Source organism: Branchiostoma lanceolatum, chromosome 1 (assembly GCF_035083965.1).
Source record: "Branchiostoma lanceolatum isolate klBraLanc5 chromosome 1, klBraLanc5.hap2, whole genome shotgun sequence".
In the NCBI taxonomy this organism is placed as follows: Eukaryota; Metazoa; Chordata; class Leptocardii; order Amphioxiformes; family Branchiostomatidae; genus Branchiostoma; species Branchiostoma lanceolatum.
This window is the reverse complement of record NC_089722.1, coordinates 13,664,571-13,673,920: the sequence shown is the minus strand read 5'-3', so window position 1 is coordinate 13,673,920 and position 9,350 is coordinate 13,664,571. Positions and strand designations below refer to the sequence as shown.

General features: G+C 42.2%; 2 protein-coding genes across 2 annotated transcripts; both read right to left on the bottom strand.

Annotated features, from left to right (window-relative positions):
- Positions 1 to 234: 234 nt before the first annotated feature.
- On the bottom strand, positions 235 to 3,723 carry LOC136427877 (ribosomal biogenesis protein LAS1L-like). Its single transcript, XM_066417084.1, has 6 exons — positions 3,399 to 3,723; positions 3,144 to 3,216; positions 2,739 to 2,931; positions 1,818 to 1,873; positions 1,320 to 1,417; positions 235 to 377 (listed from the first exon to the last, which is right to left on the bottom strand). The coding sequence occupies exons 1-6, from the start codon at positions 3,695 to 3,697 to the stop codon at positions 272 to 274; spliced, it is 825 nt and encodes a 274-aa protein (XP_066273181.1). The 5' UTR covers positions 3,698 to 3,723; the 3' UTR covers positions 235 to 271.
- A 281-nt stretch (positions 3,724 to 4,004) lies between these two features.
- Positions 4,005 to 7,958, bottom strand: LOC136436094 (RPA-interacting protein B-like). The gene is made up of 2 exons (XM_066429812.1): positions 7,638 to 7,958; positions 4,005 to 5,855 (listed from the first exon to the last, which is right to left on the bottom strand). The coding sequence occupies exons 1-2, from the start codon at positions 7,827 to 7,829 to the stop codon at positions 5,367 to 5,369; spliced, it is 681 nt and encodes a 226-aa protein (XP_066285909.1). The 5' UTR covers positions 7,830 to 7,958; the 3' UTR covers positions 4,005 to 5,366.
- Between the last annotated feature and the right edge of the window lie 1,392 nt (positions 7,959 to 9,350).

Below are 9,350 nucleotides of genomic sequence, written 5' to 3'. Positions count from 1 at the left end.
AGCATCTGCATCACTTACCAATAATGTATATGTCCACCCTTATTTAACAAAGGTTCATGATTTCAACACCTTTTTAATACAATAATATGTCTAATAAAAACTATACCACTGGACAAAGTTTTCTTAGAATTAACAGACGTTCCAGATGCTGTTTCAGTTATCTAAAGTAACTGTTTACATTTAACAATGTCAGTTTTAATACAGTTTGTCGTATCAAAATGTATGTTGTTAAATGTGTCATCACTTAAAAGTACTCTAAAACAGACTAAGCTCACATGGTCTTACCAGAAGAGACATTACTTAAGCCAAGAGCAGTTCTCTGTTCAAGAGTGGGGAGAAGGAATCCCTGGCCACACAGGCATGCCACCACAATCTCACTGTGCACAGGAAAACAAAAAAAGAGATTAGGTTGGGAGGACCATATGACAAACTCTGCACTCTACGGCGATCTTCCCAGACTCTCCCAGAAGATAAGGCTCCGAAGGATGGCACTGGCTGGACACTGCGTCCGGCATACTGAGCTGACAGCCAGCCAGCTCATTCTCTGGGAGCCAACGGAGGGAAGGAGGAAAAGGGGCAGGAGACGCACAACCCTTATTGACAATCTGAAAAGGGATGCTGGGCTCAGTGATATTTCAACAACAGAGCTGAGATCGCTAATGGAAGACCGGACTGAGTTGGGCAGAAGAACTCATTGTCTCCCGAGATGACATCACAAATGTCCTCGTTCAAGGTTCAAGGTTGTATATCCCAGTGTTGGTATCCACTATCATAGTATGCATCATTTGACAACAGACATAACCCTGATACATTACACAGGGGGACTCAAACGTGTTTCAAAGGACTAATTGCAGTATTATTTACATAGACTATATCATTTTATAAAAGATTGAAATGCCCTCTTTGTTTTCACATATCACAATGACATCCATGACATCCAAGAACATGTGTGCTACTTGCTTTCAATTTAGAACTTCAACAAGAAAATTAACATTTACTCTTTTGGTACAATCCAATTCAAGATTACAATCATCACATTTCTGACATTAAATCTTTTAAGTAGATCAATGAATGAATGAATCACTCTTTTAAATCTAACTCAAAGGTTTTAAACATTTGGATGCACTTAACTGAATATCTACCACAGATCTAGTCTGTAAAAAAAAAAAACTCCAGAGTTGTTGCAAAGTTAGGTTTGACAGGCCGTCAGTGTAATATTACCAACTACTGCCTTGCCGTGTGCCTGCAAAGCTGATGTGTTACGCCGAAGGGTGGTCATGCCGGCTACTAGTATACAGATTCAGATCATGAGCCCTAACCTGTTTCCAGTCATCAGTGCTGTCAGGTTGTTGAGAACCTCCTGTAGAAGTGTCGTGTGGTGGCTTCTCTGCTTCCTGGTGCTTCTTTCTGACGAAATCTGTGACGAGGACAGCGTTAAATACATGCATCTTGTGTTCTGATTTGTGACAGCTGCGTACATCTTCTCAGTATTTTTGCATGACAGATATGAGTGTGTTCATGTCTCTTAAGAATGGTACATTGGGGTATGATAACCACAAAAATAAGTGAAAGTTAAAGTTGTAAATGACAACATTAAACATGACTTAATATATGGAAAACTTGATTTCCAAGCAGATGTTGGGGTGAAAAATCATAAAATTTTCTTGCTGCCTTCTTCGACAGTCCCTTTCCCTCAAGTGACAAAACATTACAATCTGATAAGAAAATGTTAAAATCTTTCTGCCCAATATCTACTTGGAGAAGAGGGGAAACTGTATGAGACAGTAACTAGATAGAGACAAGATTTTTAGTCTCACCTCAAACTGATGCTGTTCATACGATATCAGCAGTCCCACCACTGCCTGTCTCACTTCTGTAAAAAAGTCAACATGGAAATATGTGAAAAATATCTGCCTCTCAGGAATGGTAAAAGATATAGAAGATTGAGACGGTAACAGTCTTCCTTTCACACATTACTGCAGTCCCATATCCAAAGTTGTTCAGCAATTTTGTCCCATGTATGGGAGAGCCTCAGCCGAGAAGAGTAAGAGTTACCAGGTATACTTGACCAAATTCTACACCACATTGTATACTGACAAAGAGGAAGCTTCGCTGCAACGTGTACTACCTGTAGTATCATCAGGATTTGAAATACAGTGCTGGGTGCATACGCACTTTTGTGTACCCAAAATTGGAGCTGTGCACTTATTTTTTTTACAGTTGGTGCACTGGTGCACTTTCGAGGCGAGGCATGTTGCCCACACTGAGGACAAAAGAGCAATTAGAAAGGCTAAGCAGGCTGTCAGGACAGTATGCAGGTGATAAGGGGCGTGGTGGGAGGGAACCTCATCCGCCATAACGACAGGAGAACCAAGAAGAAGAAGAAGGCACCTTGATAGTTGTGTGGCATTACATATCTAAAGATACTATTGTACAATAGTATACAGAATATTCTTGACATTCAAGTGTCTTAAAAGACAATAAAGCCTTTGTTGTATCACTTGTTCAAAAAAATGTCCTGGCTCGCAATAGAAGTTCATATTCTAGCTCTAAAGAGTCTAAAGAGCTAGGGTTTGTAATTAGGTTTTGCTGCCATTTACTTTAATTTCTATGTTGTGCACCCAATTTTTTGTCTGTGCGCCTAAACATCTAGATAAGGTGCAGCACTGCACCTATTCCCCCAAAATGTTGAGCCCTGAACATATAGAAGGAACATCCTGTTTCAATGAAACACCTACCCTCCACATCCAACTCTTCCTTCTCAGCTGCTCCCCCTGGCAGCTGCCCACATTGCTGCAGCTGTGGTTCCCAGTACTTCTGTCTCAGCCAGGAGAGGGCAAACCGTGCCCCCGACTGTAGCACGGGGAGCGCGGGCAGACTGCGGTGGGTCGCCTCGTGACGCAGGTTTACCATCCATTCTGGTAGCGCCATCTGGTGGCGGGAACGATAAACACATGTTGACAATGTTGTGATGACTTTACTCATGATACTCACTCACGCATGCACCTACGCACTCATTCACTTTACGTAACATCTAGTATGCCTGCTTTTCAACAAGGTCTAGTTCATATGGGGGGCGTGGATAATTATGAATGAATGAAAGACCTTTATCATGATTTTGTCCATTTATAAGTTCAACAGACCTCCTTCGCCATAACATGGACAGGCTGGATGTAGAACTTGTCTTGGCTTGCGTCTGTCACAAGGTTCACAAACCTGAGAAACAGACAACAAAACACAACATTGTTTATTCCAACTTGAGTCATATACACTGATACAGAGAGTGTACAAAAGAGTGGTCAAAAGTAATGTAGTCTTTTCTCATCTCATCAGCAAACTATATTTCGATGTTAGAATCAGATTTGTTGTTGTATTATGAATGATGAACAGCACATTACCTTGCCAGTGCCATGGAGTAAGCTAACCGGAGCTGAAACAAGTCGTGGCTGTTTGGAGTTGAACTACTGACGTCTTCGCCCCCCTCCCCTCTCACATGTGCACCGCTATCCCGAAGTCGAACCGCCGCCAGAGACGAAGTACAGTCTATCGCGATGGGCATTTTCGTGTCGAGCCGGCTCTTCCAGGCCGCTGCTCGGTCCAGGGCATGTTGAATCTGTGCAGGATCGTTGCTATAAAGTTCTTGGTAGATTTGAACCCACTCAGACTTGCTCGCCCACCCCACAATGCGCGCAGCCATGTTGGTTTGTGGCCCAATCAGTAAACAAAAATGCACAGCACATGAGCGCCACCTATCGGAATCTATTAAAAATGCATATAGTACCCCCCGTACTAGTATTTCTCCCCAGTCACAATCAAAGATGACAGCGCTTTAGGTTCCGAAAGTGACATTTCGGAATTTCCATGCCATTTTACCATAGCAGACCTTTGTACCTTATGATGAGGCAATAGCCATAGATGTTTATTATGAAATATCATGAAATAACGTTACAGGAAAAAGATGATTCAATGCAAGTACATTTGTAACATGAAATCATATCACCACCTTTCATAATGATAAAAGAAAAACTTTATTTGCTCTCCTTTACAGCCATATACATACATACATACAGTACATCATATACATATTGTTATAGTACAGCAAAATAATTACTCATGGGTAAATGACCCTCGTTATCACAATGGTTATCTGAAAATAATTCTCTCACACCACTTCCAGCTAAAGAAAACAAGTTGTTACGAAGCTAGCTAGCAGTGGCGTAATGTCTTTAGATTTATTTGTAACTTTGTTTTTCTCTCCCCTAATATCTTTCATTTGCAGTCTCGTTGTCTTATCTTCTGGACTATTATGGCACATCACTGTAAAATTGCTCTTTCTGGTGAGCATGCCAACACATGAGTATAATGGAAGCTCATCTGAGTTGGTAGTAATCATAATACAGTGCTTAACTTGATCCGTGAATACCATAGTGCTGGAAGAAAGTTTAGCACTGTATTATAACACATAAGTACATTGTCAAGGCATGTCAATCATCATCAATCTGCTAACACAAAGAAAAGTCACTCATCAAACAAACTATTGACCAACATATATGCGCCAGGCTTCATGGACCAAAAATGTTTTGTAGTGATGGATCAAAATATTTCACGAAGAAGGATAGGTTGATGTACAGCAGAAATCACCAAGAATATGATAAACAGTTTGTGTTAAATTTCAAAAGAAACATGAGCTTGAAATATAATGTATTGTATCTGGAACTACACTACTATGTGGAAAGCCTTCACATGATGTTATGGCAGTCTTGTTAACACATGTTACAGTGGGTTCTAGTTTTACGTGGATTCCGAACAAAGAAAAAAATATAGTACATCTTTTGGGCCAACGAAAACATGAACAAACCTCTCTCTCCAAAATTGGTAACAATAAAAAATGATACAAAAATAGAGTCTGTCCCTTCCCTCGAATATCAGCATGGATATATATAAGAAGCAGAATGGTTTGCCTAACTGTTATGGTATAGTCTAACAATATGGTACATGCAACAATAACCTCCAAGGTCTGACTATCTAATTAATCGTCTATTCATAAACTGACAACAGAGAGACCATCATTCATTAGGAAATCAACTACCATCAATGCACATGATAAAGTTACTCTGTATCTGTCTTTTGACACCTCCATATCTAAAACATTAGGTTTGACAGAGTTGAAAATATAACAAAGACAGTTGCAAGATATTGCCATGATCATGGTAGCTTCTGACTTCTTCAGTAAAAATTGCAGCAGAATTTCCTTGTATGATATTAACATGTTCAAAAGTGAGCTATACCGTCTGTACAGCTGTAAGCCCATCGCTTCAAATCTATGGCAACATAATTTTTTCTGGTACAGTTTGGTACAGATAGCTTCAGATCACGATCTGTAAGGCGTCGCATGCGCCACAGGCCATCACCAAGTTCTGAATGCTGCACTGATCCGCTACCGTGAACCCGGGCTGTGCCGCGCAGCGATCCGCGTGTTCCGTCACGCACTCTGTCAGCCGCTGCTTCACGTGCTGCAGTCCGATACAGTCCTGCTCTGTGTTGATTCTCACGCCGCACTGACAGAAAATTACGTTCTTGTTCTGCATCAGCGGGTTGCTCATGCACACGGGACACGTGACGGCGTCGTTGCCATGGTGATGGTCCACCGTGGCCAACATGGCTTCCTCCTCGAACCGCATCTCGGCATCCAGCTGTGCGAGGATGGAGTGTTCCTCCTTCAGCAGTTCTTGTTTGATGTCTTCCATCAGAGATAAGATGGAGTCCAAGTCATCTTCAGCTCCAGCAGAGACGGGAGAGTTGGAGGGGGTGACACTGTCTTCTTGTAACAGCCGCTTCCATTCTTCTTCCATTACCTAAAAAACACAAGAGCAAACATTGCAAATGTGCTACAGTAATCTGTGCAATATCTTTAAATCAGGCATGTGAAAAGCCACTTGGTTAATTTACCAACTATTGCATTTTACTATGATTCTATGAATACCTATCAGTCAAAAGTAGACCAAGCGTGGTAATATCAAGCAACTTGACTTTTCAGAGAACTGAGTCAGCTTACAGATGTGACCAATGTGGTAGAGACAGTCAGTTCTTTATAGGACTGTTGTTAAGCTATAGCTGAAGCTGTAGGGCTGATTTATATTCGGGTTTAAACATGGGTAATATCAAGGAGGTTAAATATTTGACAATCTGCACAAGGCAAATCATCTGTACACCCCCCTCCCCACATACAAATTTTGGTTCAAACCGAGACCTGTGTTACGGAAAGTTACATTTATATACACCAGAGTATGAAACTGTCTTGTAGCTCAGTGGCGGCGGCACAGGGGGGGCAAGGGGGGCGGCTGCCCCCCCGAAAAATATGTTGGGGGGGCGTCGCCCCCCCAAAAATCAAGCTGAAACCCTTATGAATCTTTTCACTAACAGAGATTTTCTTAACTTAGCGTACTCTACCAACAAAATTTGTCTCTCAAAATGCAGGAAATAGCGTTTCAGCGGGTCAAGATTTCACAATTTTCTCCGACGTATGTTAGCACACTAGGATTGCTGCGCACTAGGATTGTTGCGCCGCCGGCGTATATGTCGGGACAGCGTCGCCCTCCAAAGCTCATGCTGAAACCCTTCTGTATTTGTTCAATCTATCAGCAAAAGTTGCCTCTCAGGAAAAAGCATTCAAGATTTCAAAATTTTCCGGGAGGAGAACGTTGCCGCCGGCGAAAAATATGTCGGGAGGGCTCGAGGCCGTCGCACCCCAAAACTCAAGCTGAAACCCGTCTGTATTTTTTCACATATAGAGATGTCATCAACCTTTTTAGCTTACTTTGTCAGCAAAATTTGCCCCTCAAAATTCAGGAAACAGCGTTTCAATCGGTCAAAATTTCAAAGTTTTCAATGTCGCGCTCCGGCGGAAAAATCATATGTCGGGTGTGCGTCGTCCAACAAAACTCAGGCTGAAACCTTTCACATATAGAGATGTCATTAAACTTAGATTACTTTACCATCAAAATTTGCCCCTCTGAGTTCAGGAAATAGCGTTTCAATGGGTCAAGAATTCTAAATTTTCCTGTGGGAGCATGTCGTGCTATGTCGGGAGGGCGACGTTCCCCACAAATCAAGCTGAAACCCTTCAGCATTTTTTAAAACAAATAACGATGTCATTAAACTTAGCTTACTCTTCCAACAAAATTTGCCTCTCAGAATGCAGGAAATAGCATTTCAGAGGGTCTAGATTTCAAAATTTCCCGGGGGAGCATACCCCCGGACCCCCCTAGTATTGTCGCGCCTTCGGCGCGACGCCTCGCGCCTTCGGCGCTCGTCTTAGTGAGATTTCATCTCAACTTATCTCGCCCCCCCATTCAAAATATCGTGCCGCCGCCTCTGTAGCTGTAGTGACCGTTCACGATACGCCACGAGTTTAAGAACTTTTTTAGAACTTGTAACATGTTCAAGAAAAATATTATCATGGAACAGACTTCCCGGAGAGGCCTCTGCGCCAATCTGGAACTAGGCAGAAGGCTTCACATCTCGGATCTATAAACACTATTTCCAGTTGGCAAGACACCCTTCTTCGACAGATAACAGGAGGCAGAAGAAGGTGAAGTTGTCTTAACAGAAAGAAGAAGAAGAGGACTTCTGTTCACCTCTCGCACGACGTCTGACTCCCCGCCCTGCGCGCCCTCCGCCTCCTCCGCCAGCCCCACCCGGAACCTGTTCACGATCTTCGCCCGGCTAGACTTCAACCGGTCCAGGCAGCGTCTACGGAACGAGTCTCTCCACGGAGACGTCCCCGCCTTGTACAGGGCGCGATGTCGGGCTTCTGACGGGCTGGCCATCGCGTCTCAGAGGGTAAAGCTGTGATAAATTGGACAGGAAACGTGCGGGAAAAGAAGGAAAACTCGCCGTCGCGTCAGAAATGTGTGGGCGCAGCCATCTTGTGACAATCACGTGACGACTACAGCAGACTAAACCATTCTTTGTGAAGTGGGGGGTTAAATTGTTAGTCACAATATTCATTAATAGAGATAGTAAATGATAACTTCGTTAAAACCGTGACAAAATGTACAAAATGAATTGTTAAAAAAAATCCCATAACAAGGAAAAAGCACAACTTCTGACAAAAGAACCAATGGCTATAGAATCAACGCCATACATTGTGAATGCTGTTCAGCACTAGGGACAGGGTCACTTATACGGAGGAGGAATATAGATTAACAACACACGTGACGAATTCTGAGTCCTTGAAAAAAATAACGCCATAACTTCACCACAGTGAGTCACCAAATGTGTGAATATAAGAATCTGTATGAAATATTGTCCCCCAGCTAACAGTTACGTGATTATGATAATGTTTTATTCAATTTCAAGTGTCTAAACAATAACGTTACTTGTCACATACCAACCGGTGGCTGAATTTCGTGGAAATACTTTACATATCAGGTAAAACTCACATCATAATGACATAATTGCAAAGTTTTTGGTTTATGACGTCACCCAAGGAAGTAGCTGCGAACAGTATATGCAAACAGTATATGTAGTTCCGCCCAAATTTTCAAACATGGATCACTCCGCACAGTGATAAAGCATGGGCGCCTAACACAGGTGTACGGTGAAAGTGATTTTCTGTACTGTCCTCAATGCCAGAAAATTAGCTCACCCTGACGGACGTTTTCCCAAGCAAAAATATTTCAGAACTTCATTTCGTGGGTCTCATATCCAAGGACCCTACTGTGCATTGTTTCCGGTCCCTTTACACTTGTTCACGTGTTCTCAAACCATTTCATTTCCTTGCATTTTATAGAAAGAAAGCACGGACACGGATACATTGTCGGTTTAGGATATTCATTTTCATCTGAAGAATGATGACGTCCATGTTCTTGTCAAAATTCGGTCCTTGAACTTCCAATGCACTACTTTTCCTCCGCGAACTCACATTGACTACTGTCAGTAGTCAAAACACAATGGGACAAGGAAAGCTTGTATATAACTTGGTGGAAACAGGAGTTTTACTGGGTGTAACGTTATGTGTTTTTTTTCACCACCACCAGCTAGCAGCATTGAACAACATAAAGGTTTACATTTCGGCGAAGGGATGGATTCGTGTAACGTTTTAATGCTTTACGGCAAACATAGTAGTATGATAGTGTCCAAGAAGATGAAATATGGTTTGTGTTTTATTGTCAGTGTGTGAATGTCTCTGTGTTCGTGTCGTTTTCTTTTCTTTCTTAACGAATTATATGCTATCTATCTCGACGATGAAGGTTAGACATCCAGGTAATGATACACCCAATACAAAATATACTCAAGCAAGTGGAAACGTTTACAAACGGTCAGACGTTTCAGACAGCATCCGGTGT

Excerpts from the sequence above, each read along its gene's own strand:
- LOC136427877 (XM_066417084.1), bottom strand. The coding sequence starts at position 3,697 with ATGGCTGCGCGCATTGTGGGGTGGGCGAGCAAGTCTGAGTGGGTTCAA. Across the intron at positions 3,217-3,398 it reads TACTCCATGGCACTGGCAAG|GTTTGTGAACCTTGTGACAG; the intron begins GTAATGTGCTGT and ends TCTGTTTCTCAG. Across the intron at positions 1,874-2,738 it reads GGAAGAGTTGGATGTGGAGG|AAGTGAGACAGGCAGTGGTG; the intron begins GTAGGTGTTTCA and ends ACTTTTTTACAG.
- LOC136436094 (XM_066429812.1), bottom strand. The coding sequence starts at position 7,829 with ATGGCCAGCCCGTCAGAAGCCCGACATCGCGCCCTGTACAAGGCGGGG. Across the intron at positions 5,856-7,637 it reads AGTCAGACGTCGTGCGAGAG|GTAATGGAAGAAGAATGGAA; the intron begins GTGAACAGAAGT and ends TGTGTTTTTTAG.